This window comes from Phaethon aethereus, assembly GCF_964289735.1.
Source record: "Phaethon aethereus genome assembly, chromosome: 19".
Classification (NCBI taxonomy): domain Eukaryota; kingdom Metazoa; phylum Chordata; class Aves; order Phaethontiformes; family Phaethontidae; genus Phaethon; species Phaethon aethereus.
In genome coordinates, this window is record NC_138595.1 from 4,807,903 (window position 1) to 4,833,723 (window position 25,821).

The 25,821-nt window shown below is 45.0% G+C and overlaps 3 protein-coding genes across 3 annotated transcripts in view; 2 read left to right on the forward strand and 1 right to left on the reverse strand.

Annotated features, from left to right (window-relative positions):
• The window catches only part of NCOR1 (nuclear receptor corepressor 1), a 58,937-nt gene extending 52,966 nt beyond the window's left edge, over window positions 1-5,971 (forward strand). Inside the window, exons 41-45 of the mRNA XM_082008725.1 lie at window positions 916-1,058; window positions 2,321-2,374; window positions 2,949-3,170; window positions 3,746-3,925; window positions 4,155-5,971. Coding sequence (XP_081864851.1) covers window positions 916-1,058; window positions 2,321-2,374; window positions 2,949-3,170; window positions 3,746-3,925; window positions 4,155-4,342 — 787 coding nt within the window. The 3' untranslated portion in view covers window positions 4,343-5,971. The remainder of the gene's footprint in view (window positions 1-915; window positions 1,059-2,320; window positions 2,375-2,948; window positions 3,171-3,745; window positions 3,926-4,154) is intronic.
• Window positions 5,972-8,438: 2,467 nt separating this feature from the next.
• Window positions 8,439-12,413, reverse strand: TTC19 (tetratricopeptide repeat domain 19; the record flags this gene model as incomplete). The annotated part of the gene is made up of 10 exons (XM_082008680.1): window positions 8,439-8,572; window positions 9,151-9,313; window positions 9,610-9,764; window positions 9,969-10,063; window positions 10,631-10,692; window positions 10,928-10,984; window positions 11,562-11,600; window positions 11,833-11,943; window positions 12,077-12,150; window positions 12,230-12,413. 10 exons carry the CDS (start codon window positions 12,411-12,413, stop codon window positions 8,439-8,441), a joined length of 1,074 nt encoding a protein of 357 aa, XP_081864806.1.
• Window positions 12,414-13,136: 723 nt separating this feature from the next.
• Window positions 13,137-25,253, forward strand: ZSWIM7 (zinc finger SWIM-type containing 7; the record flags this gene model as incomplete). The annotated part of the gene is made up of 5 exons (XM_082008699.1): window positions 13,137-13,212; window positions 15,119-15,140; window positions 18,783-18,885; window positions 24,384-24,488; window positions 25,137-25,253. 5 exons carry the CDS (start codon window positions 13,137-13,139, stop codon window positions 25,251-25,253), a joined length of 423 nt encoding a protein of 140 aa, XP_081864825.1.
• Window positions 25,254-25,821: the final 568 nt, after the last annotated feature.

A 25,821-nucleotide genomic window follows, 5' to 3' on the forward strand; every position in this document is an offset into this window, starting at 1 on the left:
AGTTGATCATTTTTACCCACTTTTGAAAACAATGCAAGTTGTTCATGACCCTGGTATTAGCTTAGATTTTTCACCTGAATTTCTTCATGCTTTAGTTTACAGAATTTTAAGAAAAAAATAAATAATTTGAATACTACTGCTTTTATCAACTTTATAAGCAGCCTAAAATTTGCATATTTTAAGATCTGAAGATAAAATGCACCCCTTGTCAGTTTGACATTTACTTCAGGAATTTTTTTATGCTAATGTGACAGAAATTATGTGCAGAAAGTGTGCCAGCTACAGTAAATGTAAAAATGATAAGGGGTATGAAATACAGAATGTGGATCCCAGTCTGAAGATCTGTGCTATAGAGCAAGGATGGCTAACTGGCAGCTCTTGAGCCAGATTCTGGTCCATAAGGTTATTTTACCTGGTTTCCCAGAATGCCTGAGATGGCTTATTTGCTTGGACCATGTGTGACTTAAAACAAACAAACATCCTTTTTAGTGGCATACAGGGGACAAGAGTGACAATAAGACTGTAAATAGGAGAAGCAGCTAGGGTGAGTATTTGGGCTTCTAGCTTAAACATTTCATCACCTACTGATTTGCAGGACCCACTTCAGCCAGCATGCAGGTTGCAAGGCAGAAGTAGGCACCCCTGAGATAATTTGTAAAAGCAGCATCTCTGTGCCACTCTCCAGCACAGACAATGACGTGATCACTTTTTCTGTGAGCTGTAGAATCTTAAACCCTGTTACCTGTATAAAGCAGATGTTCTTTGGGGACTTGTCTAGTCCTCAAAAAACAGGCTGAGGAAAGAGTCTTAAAGGTCATATGAATATTGGCGGTTTCTGCCTGACTGCTTTTGGAAAGATTCGAATGTACACCTTGAAAAATGTTCTCTCTCCTTGACATATGTTGGTCTTGGCAGGACTGACTCTCGCTCTCCAGGTAGTATAAGCTACCTCCCTTCGTTTTTCACCAAACTTGAGAACACTTCACCAATGGTAAAATCCAAGAAACAGGAGATATTTCGAAAGCTGAACTCATCTGGTGGAGGTGACTCTGATATGGGTATGCAGGACTTGCCTTTTCACTGAATTTTTCCAGCTTAAGCTTTGTGTGACTGCCATTCACAGATGCCCTAATTTAAATATGTTTCAAGTAACATGTGAATGAATAAAAAACTATTAATATAAAACCACATATATAATTATTTATGACTGAAGAACTGGAAGACCGTTAAATCTTTTTCTTTTCCCCTCCCCTTATGCTGGTGTACGTAGGACTGGCAGGCACACTTAAGCTTTTTAATGTTTAATTTGAGAGATGGAAATGGTTTCTGAAAACTATGGGAAAATGCATAATTATGAGAGAGTTGTTGAAACCTGACATTATTTTAGTTAACTTTGTGTCTGTAGTTTGCTTTGTATCATCATTATCTATTACACATTTTCCTTTTTGGAAAGATGTCTTGCAAACTGGATGTTTTGTGTTTTCTTGGCCCTTATGGTTATGGCTGTTAAAAAGACATATTTTAATATGGTTTCAGTAATGGATATTGACATGGTGGAATATGATATTAGAACTATATTTTTGTTTCTCTCTTAGAAACCTTAACAGAACTTTGTATCAAAATTCAGTAGTAAGAGTTTAAGCTGTTTGTGAGCTTGGTATCTAATAGAAAGTGTTTCTTTCAAAGTGAATGCTTTTGCATTGAGCAACCAATTAATCTCATTCTAAGAAACAAAGCTGTGTCAGTAAGGGTTGCAATATTCTTTTTATTTGATCCCTATTGTGTGTGCACAATAGATTTTGCTTTGAAAATTTCGTGTGCATGCTTGGCATACAAACACACTTTCCATTGCTGCCAATAGTATTTTCATTTATACATTTAATTCAGTGTTATCTTTGAGAATCTTTATTCTCAAATTGGACATAATATAGGTAATATTGGGGGGATGGGGGTTGTTTAGCCCCTCAAAAGTTGCTGTCATGTATTTTTTTAATACATAGAAGTACTCAGCTGTAAGGTTCATAAGTTAAAGTATGTATTTAGCGAATCAAATGCAGCTTTGCATTTTAAAGTACATAGATCGTGAAACTTCAAAAAGTCAGTCTGCTTCCTGAAGCGACACCTTTAAAAGAAGGCTAGCCATGACCATGTAAGATACTTTTACCCTGGTATAGATGATTTTCCTGAGAAGACATAGGTGCATGTTCATCTTGGAAAAAACACAACACTGAAAATAGTTCAAAGTAGTTATACCTTCTGCATGAGGGCTTGTAGTGATCAACACTGGAAAATTCAGTGAAATGTTGTGCTTTAATTGCAGCAACTGCTCAGCCAGGGACTGAAATATTCAATTTGCCAGCAGTCACTACCTCAGGTAAGATTTTTCAGTAAAAGAAACAGTGTATGTTTCAGAAAAAGTAAAGTAATGGAATATCTTTCATTTATATGCTTTGGGGAATCCAGTAGATGAGGAGGATGGTGAAAATTTAAAAAGTAATATCCTACATGGAAGTTTGTTTCATGTATCTTAGGGAAAACCAAAATGACCAAAGGAAGTTTCAGAAAATATTTTAAATGGGAACTTAGGCAAGAATGTTTTATTTCTGTGTGCTCTGCAAATCCTACACAGAGGTAGAAGTCAAGAAACATGAAATTGGTTAGCATCTCACTTAAGTAAAATTTACCCTTTTGTGAACAGTCTGACATTCAGTGGCACGAATGACATAGCTCTTCAGTGTTTGCTGGTATGTCTCACTTGTAGCCACTGTGAGCTGCTTTGGAGCATGTGGTTTTGCATTTTTAAAAAAACACTCATCTTTGGGGTTTTTTTTCCCTCCACCTTTCTGCCTCCCTCTAAAATCTTTTCCCATATCCCTTTGTAATTTCTCCGAGACATGTGTTTTGCCTCTCCTCCCACCTTTCTCTGTATTTTTTCTTTTATCTCCCAGGTGCAGTCAGTTCTAGGGGTCATTCCTTTGCAGATCCTGCCAGTAATCTGGGTCTGGAAGACATTATTAGAAAAGCATTGATGGGAAACTTTGATGACAAGAGTGAAGAACATGGAGTTGTAATGTCACAGTCCATTGCAGTGGCACCTGGCAGTTCCAGTGCTGCAGTATCAGCAAGTAATGAGACGCGCAGGGAAGAAGCTAATCCATCACCAAATTCAGGTGAGGTATTACAGCTCCTAAATATTTAACAGTCTGAAATAAAAAAAAAAAAAAATTAAGGGCTTGAATAAATTTGGTGTCACTGAAAATCACTGGACTTTGTTTTTCCTAAGTATCTTATGACTTCCAAGTCATAGAGATGGTGTTTCCATTCCCCCTAGTGGTCATGGCGTTCAAAATGGTGCTGGTGACTTCAGGTCTTGGACAATTACAACACTGATGAAACAGGGAAGAGATAACAGGGTGCATTAGGTACCTGAAGCTTCTCAGTGGTTTGATGAAAATGCAAATGTAGTACATCATCTATAAAGAACACATGACAGTGGGAACTAGCTTGAGCTGAAAACATCTCCCTTCCTGGAAATGGAAATATAACTCCATTGTGATAAGAATAGGGATTTTCTAGCAGTAGTGTTAGAAGACTAGCCGATACGGTCACTAATTATAGTAAATCAGCAAGCCAGAAGGCACCAGTGTGAAACCCCTGTTTGTTGCTAAGTGATAAGTTATAGAAACAAACAGGCTAAAATGCAGTGTAACATTTTTGTAAAACCTGTCCCTACTGTTTCCAGGAGGGGGAGTCAGCAAGCAGAAGCTAATCGGCAAGTCAAATAATAGGAAGTCTAAGTCTCCAATTCCTGGACAGGGATATTTGGGAACTGAAAGACCTTCTTCTGTCTCATCTGTACATTCAGAAGGGGACTACCATAGACAGACTCCAGTGTGGGCCTGGGAAGATAGGCCTTCATCAACAGGTGAGAAATGGGTTTCTTTCAAATTTAACAAACTAGATGTGATATTTATAGGAAGGTCATATGTAGACATGCTCTAACACTGGTATATTGGTCAAAAGATTACAGCACACAAGGATTTTCTAAAGCAGATATTCTGCTAGTTGTCACAACCAAAACCAGATCATCTTTCAGATACAGATCTCTTAGAACAGCTCATGTTTTTGACTTGGAGAAACTCTCTTTGATTCAGGTTCAACACAGTTTCCTTACAACCCACTGACGATGAGGATGCTCAGCAGTACACCGCCGACATCCATTGCGTGTGCCCCGCCGTCCATGAGCCAAGCAACCACTCACCAACAGAACAGGATATGGGAGCGAGAGCCTGCACCACTGCTTTCAGCACAATATGAGACTCTGTCTGACAGTGATGACTGAACTATGCAGATTTTTTTTTTAATTTGCGGGTCAAAAAAAGAAATCTATTTTTGACTTGTGCCCATAGAGACTTTCCAAGAGAGCAAGGGCCACACAATGAAGAATTGATGGAGAGTCTGTTAAATGCCTTCTGCACAGGCCATGTGTTGGAGGATCGTGATCAAGAAGGTTGACTTACTAAAGATAAATATGTAAAGAGTTTTTAAAAATGTGGACTATTCCTGTTCTACATCTATTTGTAAAGAAAACCATAATGTCTTTAAATCATTCTTCTGTAAATAGAGAGTACTTTTTGCAGTGTTTTTTCCCTTGCTATAGTATCTGGTGTACTTATGTTCAAATCATTGCCTAAACTTTGGGGGTCATTTTGTAATTTTTTTTTTTTTAAGCATTTTCTCCAGTGTAGAGTACTCTTCATAACCCTAGCCTCCCTACCAGCCTAGCCTAACCATAAACCTAACCTCCCTACCAGCCTAGCATCGTTGCCCATTTAATGCCGTGCCACTTCTTGCAGGCATTGTGCTTTTATATATTTTTTTTTTCCCCTAGACACACATTCTCAGTGGTGTTCAAGCTCTTGTGAAAATGTTGATTTTTAAGACTGACCCCTTAATGAATTCTGTACATTAACATAGTCCAGTTCGCTGGAATAAGATGATATATTTCTTTGAATTTTAAATTCTGCCACATTGTAAATTTTTGGTGCAGTTGGTTTTATTTAGCAACACTGCAGAAATATTATTGCATGGGTATGTTATGGTTCATTTTTAAAAGGATAAAAAAAAAAACAAAACACAAAAAAAAACCAACAAAAAGAACAGCTTCTGGAGGCATACCTCACTGTTATGCACACTGGGAATTTTAACTGTGCCCCAAAAGCCTATCTCAGTGTTTTCTGTTTCTGCATTGTATGCAGTCAAAACAGGCTACTAAATTTTACTGTCATATTTAACCACAGCAAATGGCTTATCTGAACAGAGGCTCTGGGTGGGTTGATAAATCCTTTAAGAAGAAAAACCTCTACATCCCAAGTTTAAATAAAACAAAATGCTTTTATAGAATAATTGAGCAACACACGAGTCAACTACTTGGCTTATGTTACAACCAGTTTGAAATAGGTACGGTGACTTTTACCTTCCTCCAGTCTGATTTTAAAATCTTTATGTAATAATTATTTTAAAGTCTGTGTCCTCATCCCAATCCCTAGCCCTATAAGCAAGCTTTTGGTGGAAGTCCTTACAAATGCTTGGCTTAACTCAACTCCTGAAGTGTGCAATATGTGTTAGGGTGATTTTTTTTAATTTTTTTTTTAATTGTACATGGTACTAGGAGAGTCTCCTTAATCATTGATCTATCAGTGCCTGCTATGATGTGCTTGTAGCTCATGTATACATACATCCGGTTAGTGATATCATAGGGTGTCCTGACATCCATCATCTTATTTTTTGCTGCACTGACCTCAGGAAATGAATTTAAATCTTCTGGGATAGAAGGACTGATTTACAGATAGCACTGAATTGGAGGGTGGCATGGTCTGTCAGATTCCAAACAGCTTTTGAATCTCATTGATGAACAGAGTCTTTGCCTTGAGGTTATTTTCCAGTCAAATATTTTAAATTTAACACTGTATTTGCAATACATTGTATGGAAGGTATAATGTATCTATCTGTGTAACCTTAAGCCATGTAAGCTCTACATCTTATGGAAGGACTGTAATGGTCCAGTTAGTTAGTTACAAACAGGAAGAAGTACAGAACTATTTTATCAATAGCAATTTTACTTTGAGTATTTCAGAGGAACTGAAGAAAGTAAGAAAAGAGTACTTGTTGCCCAAAGTGCGGGAAAGAAAAAAGAAAATCCACTTGGAACTCATTTGGAAGCTTGACACTGTGTTGCAAATACAGAATTATTTTGCTACTTTTTTTAAAAACTGCATCAGAGTAGATCAGTTGGCAGTCTTAAATCTCCTTGCAGTCTTTCTCTAGGAAAGATTTTTCCTATTCTTTAAGCCAGAAGGGTAAAGTAGTGAATTTTTCATTCTGTTTGTAGACCTGTGCTCTTATTTTAACTTTTCTGTTCCCGCAGTAGCATATACTGGAAACCAAGTTGATCTGTCCTTTTTGTAGATTTAAATGTGGAGTGGAGAGTTAAGTTCCATTCTAAAACTCACTTGTTCTCACTTTCCTAGTGTAACAAATACAACATGAAAGAGGCATGTACAAATGTCTTTAACCGTACAGTAATTATAGCATGTTCATTGCAAAGCTTCACATTATTGCTGCTGCAGCAGCAACATATCCGAAGTAGGATAGTCACTTTTTCCTAAGATACAGCTTGAGTGGCATTTGCACATAAAATGTTGCTGCTTTTTTGTTTGTTATCAGAGTTCTAACTTCTCCAGTGTAAAAAAAACCTCTCCAGAGCCTAAGTTAGGGTTTACCACAATTCCAGTAATCTTCAAGTATGGAATTACATCTGACCTGTTTCAAACAGGAAGGTGTTTGTAAATCATGTTTACAAAGTGTAGTTTACTACAAATTTTTAACTGATTTCTAATCAGCGCTTTCACAATGCTTTCATCTTGGTATGTTTCGTGATTCTGATATGAAATCATTTAAGACTTGAAAAACCCATGCATCATAAAGCTCAACTTTTTTTTTTTCCACACAATGTCTTCAGTAGACAGTGACTTCTGGATTCAGACCAATCAATAAAGGGGATCAGTTCTCCATTTGCTTTTCCTGTGTCTCCCTCTTGTTTTGCAGCATCAAGCTATGTTCATGAGAACAGGCAAAACACTTCCCTTAGGGGGTGCTGCAGGGTTCCCAGTTAACACTGATTGAGTGTCTAAGGTCTGCCACTTACTTAAAAAACAAAAACCAGAACATTGAAGAAAACTGGTTCTAATGTGTTAGAGCCTTTCTCTTAGTACAAGTGTGCCTGTTACAGCTGTATTTTTACTTCCTAGCTTGCTGAGAACAAAGCTGTATATGCAACTTGAGTTTTCTAGCTTCAGTGAACATCTAGATAAACCTGTGCGCCTCTTCTTAGCTCAAAGTTAAGCAGAGCTGAAGCCACTAATGCTACTGTAAGTAAACTAATAATGATGCAATTAACATTAAGGGTTGTACCAGCCAACTGAACTTCTTGCAAACAAAAGGTTAAAATAATGCTTGGTTAGTGACAGAATTACAGTTAGTTCTGCTATCCTAACTAAATATGGATTTGATAACTTCTGATTTAATTCTCCTTCATCTTTTGCCTCTGCAGGGCAAAATTTAAAAATTCTGTTGTATAAGAAGGCTGTTCATACTCTACTCACATGAAGGCATGTCCTTTACAAGCCTGATAGTTTGTACATACCATCGCTTCCACCAGGAAGCCTCAGCATTCTAGCACTGACCTATCCAAAAAAGGAGGACAGCTTTGGCACTTAGTATGCCCTTGACTCGGGTAAGGTAGCTGAGGGTTTTATTTCTGACAACAGCTCTGTTTTGGTAACATAGTCTCTCTCACCCCTCAAAAGCATGTTTGATCTTTGGATGCTAAATGCTGTGAAGAAAAACACAATCTTCAAGCTACAGCTCTGTCATAGTGCAGGTATAGTCTGGGAAATACTCTATTGAAGTTAATACATACTGAACTGGAGCACTGACAAAAGTACACCTTGTTATGCAGCATGGAGAGAGTGAGACAGTTCCTGCCTGTTCTCTTTTTCATGACTTAGCTTTAGGATAGCCATGTTTTGAAACTGAGTACTTCTGTGAACAGTCAGGAGTAGCAGACTACTCCTTGACTTAACTGCAAGCGTTAATGCCAGGCTAGACTTGCACTTTGCTGGCCGTCAAGACAAAGTTAAATCACTAGCACAGTAGGTCACTTTAACCATAGACTACACCACAAATTTACATAGTTAAGATTTCACAACTTTATTTTGGGCTAAGTTGCTAGGCAGTAGCAGCCCTTCTTGTTAAGCAGTCCTTAAACTCCTCAGTGCTGTTCCCCTGGAGAACTGCACTAAACTGGGCCCAGGCTGCTTTTACTGACCAACCCTTGCTGCTGTCAGCCACCTCAAGGTTGGACTCTGTGGCCAAACTCATTTGGAGCCCTTTCTCCTCTTGGCCAGCTCAGCTAGTTCCTCCTGGATATGCTGGACAGAAGCATCATCTCCCTTCTGTTGTGCCTGCTTGAGAGCTTCTTTGTACACTTGTTTTGCTTGCAGAAAGTCTTCTGTAGCAAGAGGAAAAAGTGGCATGGCTACATTGCCCATTTTCCAAGTCCTCTGCTGAAGCTGAGCACATGCAAAAGACTACCTGGAACACTTCAAGAACTAGGGAAGTTCAGAAAACATCCAGCATAAGGTGCCAACCAAAAGAGCTTAGACAGCAGCAGTGATGACAGGACAAGGTGCTGCTTCAGCATTAAGGTCTCATTGAAAAAAAGCCTCAAGCAAGTTTTAGGTCCTTTTGGAACCAGTTACCACACATACAGGACACGGGAAACTAGATTCACAGAATGACAGAATCATTAAGGTTGGAAAAGACCTTTAAGATCATCAAGTCCAACCATCAACCCAACACCAAATTCCCTGGCAACCTTTTGGGTACTGCATTCATTTATCTTGGACAGGATCATTCAGCAGCTGAATTCAATTTGAACACAATACAAGTTGCCTACACCAAGGCAGCAGACCTACTGCTTAAACTAAAAATAGTAACACAAAAATAATGCTGTAGTTCAATCCTACAATACAGGTATCTGCAGTCAGCAAAAGCACAGTGACATAGGCTGGACATTTATTTACTTACCTTTGTGCATCAGAATTGCTGCCAGGTTATTCAGCACCATGTGCTCCTCAGGGTGTTGGGTCTCCTTTGCCAGCTCAGCTGCCTTCTTCACATAGGAGTATGCCTCGTCGTAGTGTCCCTGAGCATCCAGTACAGTTGCTAAGTCATTCATCAGAACCACAGTCTGTACCAGGACAGAAAAGGAAGCCTCAGAGCAAGAGCTGTGTTGAGGTCTGAGGCAGCAGGAGCACCACATTCATACCCCTGTCACACTAGTAAAAAGTAGTATTTCCCAGAGAAGTTTTCAGTAAGAAAACGTTTCATATTTATGTATCAGCATGCTCATTCTTCCCGGCAGGAAAACAGGACCTAGTTCGGTGCTGTGTACACCTGATGCCAGCAAAGCTGCTTTTAAGGCTGCCTCATTCCCTAGATTAGCTTTTCTGTCCCTAGTAGTCCAGCTACCATTGTACACATCACCTGTGGATGAGTCTCTCCCTGAACATCATTTGATATCTCCAGAGCCTTCTCATACATTTTTTGGGCCACTGGGAGCTGGTTAATGTTTAGGAGATAGCGAGCATAGGAGTCTAGGCTCATCCCAAGCAAGAGACGGGTGTTGGCCTTTTCTTCAGCTGCAAATAGAGAGGAGTGGAAGTGATCACTTCTACAAAATCAAGCATGAGTCTCCATCCTACAAGAGTAGGAAAAACTCATGCAGCATGAAGACATTGGATTTACATTAAGATGGTGCTTAGGCAATATGGAAAGCAACATCAAGGACAGGGAAATGGATAAAAGATAATAAGAGAAGCCTTTGGCAGACAAGGCCGTCCCACCTGTTAAGACATCCTCAGGCAAGTCCTTCTGCTTGGCAATCTTCTCCTCTAAGGTCAGGATGCAGAACTCGTAGCCAGCCAGGGCTAATTTGTGCCTGCAAAGGTTGTACTCAGCAAAGCAAGGCTCCTTACATCCCTGAAGGAATGGATGTGAACACCTTCAATCCCTCATTCTAAAGGGCCTGTAAGACAGCTTTCCCCCTTCACCAGAACCTTCTTGCCCTCGGTGCTCTGTTCTTGATCATGGCCCAGATCCTTCTCTTGACCGATGGGCAAAGGGATCCAAAAGATGGAGGTGAACCCTCCTGCCAAACAAGGCCAGCTAAGGTAACCCATGCCAACACTCCACTGAAAAATGAAGCTACAAGTTACCAGCCAGCAACTGCTTCAAAAGCTTTCTCTCCTGTGAGGTGTGGATTTAAGACTAAAGAGCAACGTCCTCTATGACTGCTTCCACCCTAAGCTGGGCAGGTCATAACAGCAATTACCATGCTGCATGGCAGCAGGTAGGCAATATCATGCCTGTGGGACTCTTTATGTTGATGGTACCTTGTCACATCAAAGCTCACTCAGGCACTCTATTCTTAAAGAGCCTCTGTTTGGCCACTACTGCCATGTGAAGCCAAGATGAAAACAAAAGATGCCTTTAGCAGGGAACTCACTGTTTCTGAGCAGCATAGATGCTGGCCAGCTTGAGGGACATCTCAAGGATTGCATTGTCATCCTGCCAGGAGAACACACAACACAACTGTTACTTCTTCTTGCATCTCCCCAGTAGAAACATTACTTTGCCAGAGAACAAGTTTAGACCTTGAAAATGCCCATTCTGTTGTCTCCAGAACTGCGATTCCCTTAAAGGAAGTCCAGCAAGCTCATACCTAGTATTGCAAATTTCCAGTAGGAGGTATTACAGCACAAGAAATAGATTCCAGCTGAAAGCCTTTATCAGACAAACATACCTCCTTTGTGTCCCCTGCAAGCAAATAGCTCATACTTGCTTTGTAGAGCTTTTCTGCCTGAAATGAGAATTTTGAAGAGAATACTGAGGAATGATGACAGTTAAAACAAAAGATCTCTACCATTTACAGAGGCAAGACTACGGGGAGAAGCCTGTCTCTCAATTTGTGGCGTTTACATTATATGTCAAGACCAGTCAGACATGAAAGGCTAACCAGGTCCCAATGGTACTGCCAGCCAGTAGGGTCCTGTCAGTTCCTACTTTAGGACTCCTGCACCAGCCATGAGTTCATCACATTTGTGCACCTTCAGGGCTTTCCCGGATTCTCCTTGGGACAGCCATCTAGATGCCTGACTGTGGCAAGTAAGAAGTATTCCTTCCCTTGCACATAGCATTGGAGCTCAAAATTTAACTGTGAAAGCATCTTTCTTAGCAGCATGTGCTCCACAGGACTGAAGTCCCAAGGCAAATTATTCTGCTTTAGACTGCAAGATCTCTGCCTCACATCTCCTAGTATGCAGCCTGTCACAGCATGCCACACCTTCACGTTCTCGGACATGACAAGACCTCGCACAAGATGATGGCCCCTTAAAATTCAGAGGGAAAAATAAAAAAAAACCAACAGAGTTACTCACATTGTCCAGTTGTCCCCGCATGAAGGCCACGTTTGCCATCTGGAAGAGACAGACCGTGCTGAAGCTCCACAAAGGCTGCGGGGATCTGGGTTTAACACAACTGCTTTTCCTTCTACCTACAGCTCCACCGCAGCCGCAGCATACAGCACTAGAGCCCCCCGAAGGGAACTCCAGCCCCACGGTGACTTCTAGCACGGCCCAGACACGAGATGGGACAGCCCCGCGCAGGAGGGCGGCCAGCCCAGCCCCTGCCAGCCCCCCGGCGCCTTACCATGCTGTAGGTGTAGACGATGGCTTTCCTGTTATCCGACTGGTGCGACAGCCGCAGGGCTTGGTGCAGAACCTGCTCGGCCTCCCCCAGCTCGCCCTTCATGACGCTGAGCTGCGGAGACAGAGGGGAAAGCCAAGGGGTAGGTCACTCACTAAGACCCACGCGGCTCCCGGCTCCCCGCTGAGGTAGCACCCCGCGCCCCCCGACCGCCATGCCCGCGGCCCTGCAGGGGACGGCGTCTCACCTTGGCTCTCTTCAGCAGGAGGATAATGGCGTCCTCGCCGTCCTCCTCGGCGTCCCTGGGGAAGAGGGAGAGGGCTGCGGGCCGAGGCTGTCCTCCCGCACCGCCCTGCCCTGCTCCGCACCACCCCGGCCCACGGCCCGCGACCCGCCTCACCTCCCAGGAAGCCCAGGGCACCCCCAGCCGGCCGGGCCCACCGCGGCCGCGCGAACCCCGGCCCGCCGCCGCCCTCCTCCCCGCGACCCCCGCCGCGCCAGGCAGTCCGGGGCGGCGGGAGCCCCGCGGGGCAGCGCCGGGCGGCCAGGCGGCACAGGGCCCGCGACAGCCCTGCCGCCAGCATCCTCCCCCGCGGGCCCTTTAAGACCTCGCCCTCGCCACGTGATGCGGGCCAGTGCGTCACCCGGGGCAAAGAGCGCTCTGTTGTTATGGAGACGCGCCTTCATGGCTGCGCGGCTACAGGTAGGCCCGGCCCCGACCCCGGGGTCGCCGTCCCAGGACCGGCGGTTCTAAATAGCTCCGACGCGGCTCCACCGTGCCAAGGGAGCCTCCGGGGACTGCAGCGGGGAGCAGCCGCTGTGTGGGGCGGCGCTGGCGCGGCTTCTGCTGCTGAGGGCTGGCAGCCGCCGGCCCTTCCCTGAGAGACCCCCAGTGCGGCTGGCGGTCGCGGCCGTAGTCAGGCCAGCCCTGCCGCAGGGGCGCGGGCGGGCGGGCTCTGCGTCCTCCTCTGCCGGGAGCTGCCTTGGCCCAGCACCGGGACGCGCCAGGCCAGAGCTTCCTGTTGCTGGCTGTATCGCCCTCCCCCTTCCACGGGGTCTGTTTATGCGTGGGGGTATCTGAGACACACCCGTGTGTTTTTGAGAAACCCTTTATTCCGAGAAAGTGTAAAAAACACAGTACAAAAGGTGCTGAGGATACTCTTTCCTTTGCCTCATCACAGGGTTGAAATACAGTACTGCTCAGATAAACTCTCCTAGTTTATAGTATCTGTGGTGACCTAAATGATTTCACACTGCCTCCTGTCCTCTTCTGTCTCGCTTCCAGTCACGAGGCCGGTGCCAGTGAGATGGATAGTACCTTGCCAGCAGTAGCAGAAGAGCTTTTGAAAGAGATCAAAAAGGCTTTTCAGGATACCTCACATGGTACGTAAATGAAAAGAAGAGGCATCACAGCAGGCAGTGGACTAGTAACACTGGCACTCTCAAACCTTCAGGTAGCAATGAGGGTTGTCAGCCCCCCCTTGCTTGCATCTTCTCCAGACTCTGTCGTATAAGGTGTGGCCTTCACTTTCAGGAGTGGCAGAGTAAGATGTTGAGGGTACACACCTTTTCTTGCATGCTTTCAGAAGTAGTTATTGTAAAAGGAAGTACACTTGGGCTTCCTCTTTTCTTTTTAAAATTAATCCTTGTGGTTCTGAATGTATATTTAATTGCTGTACTTGATACAACTTGTCTGGACACAAAGGGGTTTGAAGCATAGATAATGAGGAGCAGCCCCCTTCTAAAAGTCAGGCACTTCCAAAAATTAGACTAGATTGGACCCCTTTTTTGAATGTGGGACCTAGGGAAATGCTGCTTGCGTAGTGCAAGTGGTTGCACTTGAGGGATGATAATTTACATACTTCTACGTAAGCATTTTGTTGTGCCCACTGTACTACTGTTTTTATAGACTCAGTCATTTAAAAACTAGATGAAAGGGAAATCTTCATAAAAACGACCATGTTTCATCACTGACCAGCAGAGGGAGTTGTGTTAGCCATCCCAGGGCAAAGAGCAGCTTTCCCCTTGCTTGAATGAAGCATATGAACCGTTGGCCAACGGTTAAATCTTGGCCAATTCTATCAGATAGTTAAGAACAATTACCTTCATTGCACTCTGGATTACTAATGCAGTTCTGTAATCTGTGCTGAAAGAACATTAATATTTGTGTTTACTTGATAAGTAGCACAGAATGGTTCTTCCTCTATTTAAGGAATATGTTTGCACTAAAACCAACCAAATAAACATTCAGAGAAGTCTGTCTGAGCACTACATTTGAGTGGGGAATGGGCAGAGTCTTAATGTCTAAACTGTAAGAGCAACCACATTGACGGCTTTTTGGCATACTTACAGTATGGCTCCTGTCAGGTTAGAGTAGATCCAAAATCTACAAGTGACTTTTTAGAAGAGCTTTATAAATCCTGTTGTAAACTAGGAAAAAAAAGAAAAGGTCCACATTCCTTTTACTTCTCCTTAAAGCACCAAAATACTACTGAGACATAACTGTGGAAACAAACGGATCGATCACTTTGGAGAATTAAATTAGAATAAAGTTGGACAAGTCAAACCAACAGCATACGTCATAGGAAATATTTGGAATTGTTGGAACAAAGGATTTTAAAGTTAAAAGTCCTGATCTTCCAGTGGAATACAGAGATGTAGTACACTCTGTCCCATTAGTGATAATAGCAAGATCAGATTGGATGATCAGAGCGTAAGCTGTTAGCTACAACAAACAGACTAATTTTCTTAATTGTAATTTTCCACCTTAACAAGAAATTCTAATAACTGAAGACTATGTTTCTGTGTTCTGTATTAAAAGCTATAAACTAGTGGCGCCTTGCAAGGCTATGCTGGGAAAAGAATATTTTTAAAGTTTTAATACCAGAGTTCTCAAGTCATGCCAAGAGAGTTTCAGGGAAACCAATATATATATTTTTAACCAACTTCTAAAAGTGGCAGAGGCCGCATGACTTTTCTTGCATGCTTTTACATTTAGGATATAATAAAAGTAAGTATATTTGGGCTGCCACATTTCTTTTTTAAATTAATCCCTGTGGTTCTGAATGTATTTTTAATTGCTGTACTTGATAAGTGCCTTAGCACTACCATAGCAGACAATTTTGCTGCTCCTTGTTGCTTTTTGGTGGCTAGAGAGGATGGCTAGACCCCTGCAGTCCTGTGTGGCCTCTGGGGGTACATTAGGGAGGCACTAGTCTCTCTGTGATGTTGATGTCTCTCACAGTGGGGAAGTTCAGCAAAATCACGCTTCGTTTTCTTTTTGTTGCAGTCCCCGATGACCTGCTACTGGGGTAAGTATCTTTTGCTTCAGTCCTTGTCCCAAGTGTCCTACTAAAGGGCAGTTGATAATCTGCTTTCATCATAGTACCACTATTTTTTTCCTGTGTTTCACCGGTACATGTTTGCTACATGTTTTTGCTGGTAGTGGAAATGAAGGTCCAAAGAGAAAATCTCAAGGGCTTTTCCAGAGATTCATGAAATTATCTCTGTATTGCTGAATCTCCTGTGATGATTTGCTCTAATTTGGGTGGATTAAACATGCAGAAACCCCGAATGTTTAACCTGAGCTCTGAGTCCACCCTCAGATCTGGAATGAGTTTTCTGTGACAGTGGACTGTTTCAGAGTGATTTGTGCTGCTGGAGTGCTGCATCTCTGCTGCATTCATATCATTGTGCACACAGAGGCATCTTGAGATACCTTCTTCTGTCTGAGCCATGGGCATGTGTGATAGAAAGGGAGAAGTGAATCTATCGTCCCTCTGCACAAGGGAATTGTTAACTTGAAGATTACCCTGAGAGTTTTTTTCTTTTTAGAAGTCATCTCAGGTCAGCTTCATCGTCCTTGTGTTGATTGAAGCTTGTGAATATTTCAGTCATTCCCAAGCACTCTCCTAAGACATCCAAGTTTCACAACTTCTGCAGCCCACACTAATTGGTGTTGAAGGTAGAGAAAAGGCACCATCACAGTGGGAAAGGCTTTTCAGATTCATCTTTAACTTTGTGTATCTGCCTGCCTGTAATTTAGCCAGGAGGGGAGATCACCAGGAACCCTTCAGGCCTTAATATCTTTGGTCTAAAGTTATCTAACACTTATGAAAGGTATGCTGGCTGCCCCTTCTGGGACCACAGTAGCCTTTGAAGGGTGGGATTATATTTGAGAAGTCTTGTAACTTTTTGTTTCTTTCTTGTCATAAAAGAAGAGGAAAGAAATTCCCTTGTTAAGTTTAATAACGGTTGGGTGGTAACTCTTGGCGGTCAGATTTCCATCGATTCCCTGTGACCAGTGGCTCAGAAGTATTCTGATTTAATTTCTGGATCTCTTCCAAATCTCTGAAGTCCTTGAATTTCCTTTGGGCATTCCCCTTACTTATTTCCTGTTAGGTTGATCAAATTATATACATGAAAAAAGAATTCCCCAAATTTGAAAGAGTTACTGAAACTCATTAAACTCAGCCCCCATTATAGTCCCAAACCTAATCATTAAGGAATGTCTTACGTGGAGTGTTCCCCCACCCACCTCCTCTCAATCCTCAGATGAAGCCAATCCTTATTGCCTTGAGTTTGTGCAACTGAAGTTTTGGTCTTCCTGGAATAAGTTTGTCTGCTTGGCTTGTTATCAATGAGATTGACTCAGACGTGTAGGTCAGCCATGCTGCTGAGACGCCAGGGCTCTGCCTTGGCTTTGTGTCTTCACTGGAGTTGGAAATGTTCCTCTGCTTTCTCCTGTTCTCCTGCTCATGTTTTGTACTATCTTTTCATCACTGCTGATTTTCTTGTTGTTTACCCTTGTAGCTAATCTAGACTACACAGATTTTTCTCAGTGGATAAAAGGTCTGTAAAGTTAACTGAGTTGCCCCTGAGCTCTTTGGAACACATTCAGAGCAGCTGGATATACAGGTCTAGAATAACTTCTAAGCTAAAGGTACAGATGCCCATATTCGACGTACAGCTTATCATATACCCTTGCACGGCATCAGCAGGAGATAAAATCCTCCTTGCAGGGATGTGCAGACAATGAGTATGTAGATGCCTTCAGGACTTACAGCTCTTTATTTTTCCACTTGCTGGTGCAGAATTTTACAGCACTGAGCACAGCAGCAGCCAGACACCAGCATGTGCCTCCATGGTGCTGCCTCACAGGTCCGAGGCCGAGGAGAGAGTTGTGTAAAGGCAATGTTTTGCAGGAAGCAAATGTGTACCTGAGCAAACCTGTCTCACCTCATCTTTACCCCATCCCAGGCATTCTCTGATCCATAAATGCTGCGCAGTGGTGCATCCCTGCATGGCGATGTGTCCAGCTTGGAAGGAAAGAGAAAGGGTTTTTAGGGAGGGTGGAGTGACATGAGGCATGTGCTGTCCCTGGATGTTTATCTGGAATAAATTTGCTATCTCTGAGCCCTGCTGGTAGCTAGATTACAGATGTAAAAATACTGCTATCCAATGGCTCCCTGTGCAGTGGAGTGTCTTAAGTATTTCCCTGATGGTCTTTAGCTTCCTGCTGATGCAGTTTGGTGGGTAGAGAAAGAATAATTTATGCCTCAGTTGTGACTGTCATAGAGGAGATGTGATCACTACAAAATGACTCATTCGTTCTCCAGGGTTTAAACCAGTTTCCCTGGGATGTTGAAGGAGCCCTACTGCTGCATTTCCTATTGCACAAGGAGCTGTGTATCATCCTTGCTCTGTTCTTGCTCCAATGTGTGGGCCATGACTGGAGGTGGGATACCAGATCAATAACCTGATCCAGGGCAACTCATCCAGTATAGGCTGTATGTACAATTAAGGTGTTGAGAGCATGAGCCCCTTTTTACCCTTGGCATTAGCAAGTCTGCCTCCATTTTTGGAGGTTCTTGTTTACCTGGTGCTGCCTCCATTAAAATCCCTGTTTATGCTTGTTGTGCTCATGTGACAGTTTCCCAGTTTAGTGCAACAAGGTTAATTGGGCTGTGTGTGTGATGCTGCCTGTTGCCTGTAACCTCTGTTGGATCCCCAGCACTGTGCATCCCCCAGGACTTCCTTCCTGCATCTTCTCTTTGCCAGCATGTCTTGCTTTTGCTGCCAGAGGTGCAGTTTCCCCTGAAGAAAACCTAGTGTATTTAGGGTGCTGGGCAGAAGCAAAGTTTCCATTTTTAGAGTCTAGATTCACTGTTTGATAAATTGGTTAAGCACCACTGCTTTGTCTACACAGAGTTTGTACTGGAAGAAGTACGGGAGTACTAACAAAAAGGCTGATCTGATCATTGTAAGGACAACCTGTGTCTCTTGCTTCATCTACACTCCCTTTGCAACAATCAGTGATCTGTAAAGTGACTGTCAAGCCAAAAATGGTGCTTAAAGATAACTCCTCGCCTACATGGCTAACACTGTGTCACAGTCATAGAGACTGACTAAAAAAATGTCACTTCTGTGTCTCTGATGCACTTTGTCTCATTTTAGTTTGGGACAGGAACCGCTTCATGTCCTGTTTGTGCAGCAGGCAGCCAGAATAGTGTTTGGGTCATAGTGCTGGAGAAGAAACACATAAGCTGTAATGTCCTGTGTAAGAAAAATCTTTAAAATGCCTTGTAATTAAATCTGAGTGGGGTTTTGCAAAGAAATGTGTGACTGTTTGGGAGCAGCTTGGAAATTTGGAAGTTCTCTTAAGAATATCAAAACCAGCTCCAAATAGCTGGCAGGGTAGAGGCTGCTCATAAAGGACTGAGTCCTGGGATTTTCTCAGCGGGACAGGGCAGGCATTGCTGGTCACTTGGTGAAAGCCAGCAAAGCTGAGAATGACAAATGCACTTAATTGCTTGGTAGTGCAATTAATGGAGCTCTAACTGGTGGGATTTTGAGAGGCAAATGGGAACCTTTGGCTAAATCCTATGGATTAAGGCTAAGACAGGTGGTCTCCTTTTGTGGTGTGACCTAACTAGAGACACGTTCTCTTTCAGGCTGAAGTTCATATTTGGCCCATCTGCCGTCCCAGCTTTGGATTTGGTAGATCAGCGTTCTGTCACCCGAGTCATGTCCCCCAGCGGAAGGACTGCATACCAGGTACACACTCCTCTTCAGTCTTACTTTCTGATGATTTCCAGTTGACATGTGAGCCAGTATTTTCCTAACTTGCAGAACATGGAAGGGCACTTGGGTAGACACAGAGAGAATATCAGTGTTTTACAAACTCCTAAAGTGATACTGGAGAGCGGTAGCCACAGACTAGAATTAGAACAGCGTGGTACACTACCGTTTTTTTTGTGGCTCCCAGCCAGTCAGAGACAAATTCTTATGTGTTTGTGGGTATCACACTCAGAAGGAAGTTTTCCAGGGATTGCTAATTTTGCTTCATCCTATCCAGCAAAGGCAGTTCTTCCTCTTGACAAACAGTACGCAATGGAGTGTTATCTGCCATCACTGCATTTTTTTCCCTGTTGCACTCTGAATCCTCAGTGTCCTGAGCACTCTTGACCTCTACTTGGCGGTAGGATCCTTGCTGCCTGGGAGGAAACAGTGCAGGCCAAATCTGTGGGTTTCATTCTAGTTCACGGTAGCCAAGTCTGTGAATCACAGAAACATGTTCATAAAATGGCATTTTAGGGAGAAGAGCTCACTTTAGCCCTAAAGATCAAATTCACCTTACAGCACAGGATTGGAGATGGAGCTGAGGCTCACCATCAAGTGAAGAGAGGAGCCATTGGCACTTCTTTCTGACTTCTCTGTGGATGCACAATTCCTTGCTCTACTGTGCCACAGCACCGGTGGCATCTCTGTTGGGGACAGTCTGTCCATTCTGTGAGCCACTGACCAGCTGCATCCAGCCCATGGAGTCACAGAGTCAGAGAGGCACTGTGTTCTGTGCCCTAGCTAAGGCAGTGGGACCCTGTGCCCATAAGATTTTGGTGAAGAACCACCCAATTTGTTCTACTTAGCAGTGCTAATCCCCTCAGATAGTAACCCCCTCCATTGCTGAACCACAGAGAAGGGGGAAATCTCTTTGTTCACTGTTGCAGCAACCAAGAGGGACATTTCCAAATATCCTCCTTGCAGAGTGTCTCCACTGGAGGTGCTGAGATGCTTTGGGGTCATCTAGGGTAAGAGCAGAGCTGTGAAGCCAGGCCTGGGTAACAACACAAATGTTTTTCATGTGTTCAGAGCTTGTATTGCTTGATTCGCACATGGAGTCTTTATCGCTTCTGGGGCCTTGGAGAGGACATCGGCCCCTCCAGAGAGGCATGATTCACAAACATACAAGGGCTCAAGAACAGAGTCTTTGATTTTAACTGAGGGCTTGCCTGTGGGTATTTGGTAAAGCCTAAGAAGCACTGCTTCCATGACCTTTAGACAGCAGCTGCCTCACTAATTGAATGCTTAAAGGCTTTTCCTCTTCTACTGTTGCTTGGCTGAATATGCCACTGGGCAGAGAATGGTCACATTCTCCTTGCAGAGCTTTATCAGGCCATGCAGACTAAGGCAGAGCTTTGCAGGCTGGGATGCAGAGTCTTCACTTTTGTGTGAAGGATGACAAGGACTGCTTAGAGCCTCTGGTCTTCCCAGGGAGCCTAAATGTGTGCTTACATGCTCACAGCTTTTCTGGAGCATGGTGGAGTTATCTCCATCTTAAAATGCCTAATATTCATCTCTTAGATGCAGGAAGCCTCATGAGATGTGGAGGAGTTCAGAGAAGCATGGCAAGAGGGCTTTGATGTGCTGGGTGCTGCCCTGACACCCTGTTCTGGTCTGGGCAGGGTTGTTGCTGAACAGTGCTGCTTCAAACTACATGTGTTGCAGCAAGGCCGGCACCCCTCCACACTGAAGTGAGGGGCCAAAAACTCCTGCTGGAGTCAGTCCTGCAGTAACTGAATGGGAGCGGGTTGATTAGTATCTACTGATGGCCCCAACAGTTGGCTCAGCTGGTGCACATTGAAAAAGAGCAAGTGCTCTGCAGGCAGAGGGAGCCACCGGTTCCCCAGCAGAGAAGGAACCCCTGGACAGGTAGGTCAGGGCTGGTCACCAGGAGTTAATGTAGGACAAGCCCAGCCTTCAGCCAGGCACTTTGTAGCTGATGGGGGAGATGTGAGCACCCCCCCTGCATCATCCAGGGTCTGTGCACATGTCCTCCCAGCTGACTGGCAGCCTACAGGAAGCAGTCCCTGCCTGCAGGTGCATGTGTGCCTTCCGAGCAGCATTCCTCTTTAGTGGAGCTTGATTGCTGATTAAGGCCATGATGATGAGTTCATTAACAGAGGAATCTGAAGAAATATTTTCTCTGGGGGTGTAAGGCTGGTCCCATTGCGAAATTCTTCCTCAGCACAGCTGTCTGAGCTGCAGAAACAAAGAACAGAGCCTCCCCTGAGGCCGCTGCCTGGAGCAGTGACAGGAACACAATCTGGGGTGGTAAAAACTGAAACACTAAGTGGGATACTGCACTTAAGAGTAGCTCTTCATTCATGTGTGTGTGGTGTAGACACGTAATCCAGCTGTATGCATTTCTCCCTCAGCAGAGAAGCAGGCCCTGTGCAGCAGGAAGATGGGGGGCATCTGTGACTGCCTGGGCACATGTAGAGTCATCCCTTTCACTTATTCCCCAGAAAGTCATCTCTGCTGTTTGCACCCAGATGTGGTTGAGCTGGAATGTGAGGTGGTGCTTTCACTTGCGGCTGGATCTGGAGAACTGTTCTTGTTGAGGCCATGAGGCTGGTCCTATTGTGAAACTCCTTTGGGCCTTCATAGCCAAATCTGAGATGTTGATACTTCACAGGCTAAAATGCTGTTTGCGTTCCATATCACCCAGCACATCTTAGGTACTGCTTCAGGGGAAAATGGCTGTGCTCAGACAGGCCTAGGACTGCAGCCTGTAGTGTAAGCAGCTCTTGCCCTCAGGAACTGAGATGGGAGAAGGAAGAGCCCTCAGTCGAGTGAAAGCTATGATTTGTCATTTAATGCCTGGGCATTAATGCCCTTGCTACTTAATAGAGGAGCAGCACCAATGGGGTATTCAAGGGCTGATGTTACCTCAGAGTTGTTAATCAACCCAGAAGAGCTTGTATAATACCTGCCTCCACTGCAGACTAAAGCCAACACTAGTTGGGATAAATAAGTCTTACCTGCTGCAGAGATGGTGGATGCTGATGGCAGAGCTGTGCTGGATTCGGCAGAAGCGTAAAGTGGTGAGCAGGCGGCAGTTGGGGCACCTATTAGCTATGTCTGAGTTGTAGAAATGCTGTGAGCTGTGGGAGTGAAGCCAGTTAGCAGGGGGAGAAGCAGTGCTTTAGCCCTCCTGCCAACTGTCACTTGCATTGCTCACATCCTGCACTTCTATTGGATTATACTTTTTTATGTCTTTTTTAATTAATTTCCTAGAACTTTATGGCAGCCTGCCCCATCATGAAGGATTTGAGCATCAGGTCCTGGCACAGCCTGTGGTATGTGCCTAGCTGTATGCTGGTGGCAGCAGTAGCTGCCATGGTGCCACAGCTGGCCCTCCTGCATCCCCACACGCTGGCAGGGACACCACCACCAAGGTGATTCTTTCTCACTGTGCAGCCAGCAAGCGGCTGGAGATGAGGGCAGTGGAAGGAAATCTCACAGCATCTCAGGGCCAAGAGAGCACCCCAGTGCCTGGCTTGGCTGCAGCTGGCCAGAAACAGAAGCACCTTTTTCTCTTGGTCTTTGGATTTTAGATTCTGCCTTATTAGGCAGAAGCTGCATTCTTGCCATCTAGGTCAGGATGGGGGAACGCTAAACTCAGCCCAAATCTGGCAGTGTCTGGGTCTTCCCCCCCTCCTCGAAGGAAAACACTTCTGAAGGAAAGGCACCATCAGAATACTTCATCTTGGAAAAAACAATCAAAGGGGCTAGAGGAAAACAAACTTATCATAAGTGAAACAAACTCAGCCTGGAGTATAAGGAGGGCCCAGGGTAAAGGCCAGACTGAAAAAAGAGCGGTTTACCCTGAAATGGCAATGCGTCTCGTGTCCTGAATCTTCTGGGAGTAAGTGGGATTACGAGGCAGAGGCACTTCTGTGGGAGAGGTTAAACGTGTGGACATTACCTGTTGGGCAGGGAGTGCAGAGAGCGCTCCGGGGGACAGGGGAATGCCCCCCTTGCAAGTGCAGCTCCGGACCGGGAGGGACGGTGCTCCTCTGGAGGGACTCAGGAGTGCCATGGGTGTCCTGGAGGGGAGCAGCACTCTGCAGAGCTACACTGTCTTTTCAGTTTTTTGTGTTTATCTTTGGATTTAGGTATATGTGTGCCACAAACCCAACCAGAATCTAAATCGTGGTATGGGAGAGGAGCGTGATGTGCCATCAGAGCCGAGACTTGTGTGCAGAGCAGGGCGCTGCTGGTGACTACACCCGTGTAAACCCCCACCATTCCCTGGAATATCCAGGAAGAGTTAGTGCCAGCTGTTGAGGCCATAGAGCTGACACAAAGCACTTGCACTCACTGTGGCAGATATGAGGCACATCATGGCAGCAAATATTCTGTGGTAATTGTGTTTTGGGCATGGGGTGCACTCAGTTTAGGCCTCAGAGCATTAGTAAAGTCCATGCTACTGGGCACAGGTTTCTGCTTAAAGTCTGTGAGCGTGTTCTGCTCCTGCAGACCCTTCCCTTGCAATAAGAGGAGGGCAGAGCAGTTGGCTCTTAAAATAGCTTTCTACAAGCTATTTTTCAGTCTTGAAGAAAGCAGAAGAGACATAATCCATAGGCTGGCTTTTCTATACCATGCAGTCAGCTCCAGCAGCTCCCAGTTTGCCTGTTAGCTTCTCCACGCTGGAAACAAATGCTTCCCTCACCTGCCTTCCTGCATCCCGTGCCCATGGTGCAGAGGGAATATGCCTCAGTACCAGCCTTGCAGAGGAACAGCATGTGGGAAAGGGAGGCAGTGCTGTTCCCAAATGAGAAATGGAGCAGGGAGGCTTCTTCTCTAGAGACTTCAACTTTGTTTATTCAGACAAAACTGGATTCCAATAGCTGCAGCTGGTTTTGGGAGCAGAACAGCAAGAGCCTCTGCAGCCTCCAGCCACTGGAGCTGGCTAGAAAAGGCCTCACTGCGAGTGCTCACTGCTGCTGTCCTTCCATCCCCAGGTCTGTGGTAGCTCTGGATTCACAAATGAGCTTTCTGTGACAAGAGAGTCTTTGTCATCTTCAACTATCGTGTGTCTGCCGGTACCTGGGGAGGGAGCTCGCTGGAGGAGCTGGCAGCTCGCTGTGCTGCCGGCTCGGGGAGATCAGGGGAGGGAGTATTACTGCCCTTTTCCTCATCTCTTGGCAGCAGACGAGTCACTGGAGCTGAGGACTGCTGCAAGCATGGCTGTATGTACAGGAGCGCTGCAGCGAGAGAAGCATGTGGAGACGATGAGAAAGCTGAGAAGTTCAAGCTTAGCTAGGTCGATACAGTGTTTGGGGTCACTTTTGTATTGCAGCACCTGCTCGCCTGTTGCATGCTGTGAGTGATTGTGGACAGGACGCTGGGCCAGATAGAGGCTGAGTTAGAGAAATTAAAAGTGAATGCTGGCTGAGTCCTGCCCCCTCCAGCTGCCTTTCTTTCAGGTCCTTGGGAGCTCAGGCAAGCTCTACACCTGCTACAGTTCCTGCCACTTCTGTACATGTCCTGCTTTTGGTTTTGCTGTATTGCAGAAGAGTGAGAGCCTTCTGGTAAGTTGTCTGCCTGAACTTGGGGCCGGGACAGGGAGCTGAGGAGAAGGCTGTGCTCTGGTTCTTGAACCTGAGCAGCCTGAAGTTTCCAAGGGAGCAAACGCATGAGTGTTGAGTTGGCCACGGAGGCTGTGCCTGACCCACTGCATAATCTGGCCTCTGGGACTCGTGGTATTCGGGTGGAGCTAGGCCTTACAAGGGCTAGGGAGGGCTTTTGTTCTTAATTATGCATTACTGTTCTGACTTTCAAGAGATTAATAATCCCTGGTCTCTTGGAAAAAGGGCTGTTGCTGCTAAGGGGACTGCCACATGGAGTCTGGCTGATGAAGTGGTACAGTTCACCTGGTGCCAGTGAGGAAGGGCTCAGGATAACTAATTGGTCTGCAATTGTGAGGAGGGCATCAGGAGCCAGCAACACTTTGCTGTGTGTCAGATCCCTGTATTACATTATCGTGATGGCAGAACCCGGGGGAACTGCAGCGCCAGCCTCTGCCAGGGCTTGGTGCTCCAAGAGGGAACCATACTCCTGGGAGAGGTGAGCGCTTCATTAGACCCGTTCTGGCCAGGATGGATTTTTCTGGCTTCGAGATAGAGCATGACATTCCTGCATTGCTCCTGCTGTTAACTTGGCTGCGCTATTATTTGCAGTGCAAACATATACTTGCCGTCTACCTCAGCCAGGCCATGGGAGCCTGCCAGGAACTAACTGTCTCTGAGGAGCAGCTCACAAGCATCTTACTGGCCGAGGAAGAGGATGAAGGATGAAGGATTTGCATCACATGTGGATGTGCTTTCTGTGTACCCTCCTGGCTGTGTAGCTGGCATTTTTTATATCTACAAGGCTGTCAAATGTTCATTATGGTTGGCAGGTTTCTTCCTTTGCGTGACATTAATTAGCAGCATTGCACTGATGGATTAATTAATAAATGTTAAGAAGCCTGTGTTGACTTCAGTTTCATTTATTTAGGCTGTTCTTGGGATTGCTAAAGATGTTTGAATTAATCTGTAGTATTGCGTGCTTGCAATGTGGGGATATGAACAGTCCAGCAGCTCTCTTAGTGATCCAGTAAACCTTGTTAACTCTGCTCATGCTCTAACCCCACCACCCTTCCAGTGCCTGCACGGCTTTGTGGGGTTGGCCTCTGACAGAGCGACGCTGCAGTGGCTCTTTGCAGCTGGCTGCTCAGAGCAATTTCTGATTCATCACTGGCAAATGTGTACCAGGGTCTAGGGCAGGGACCCCTCAGCACCTCGAGACTGATGACAGGTCTGTGCTTCTGCTGTGCTTGCTGCAATACAGGATCTTTGGAAGCGTCACCTGGGTTGCTGTGCT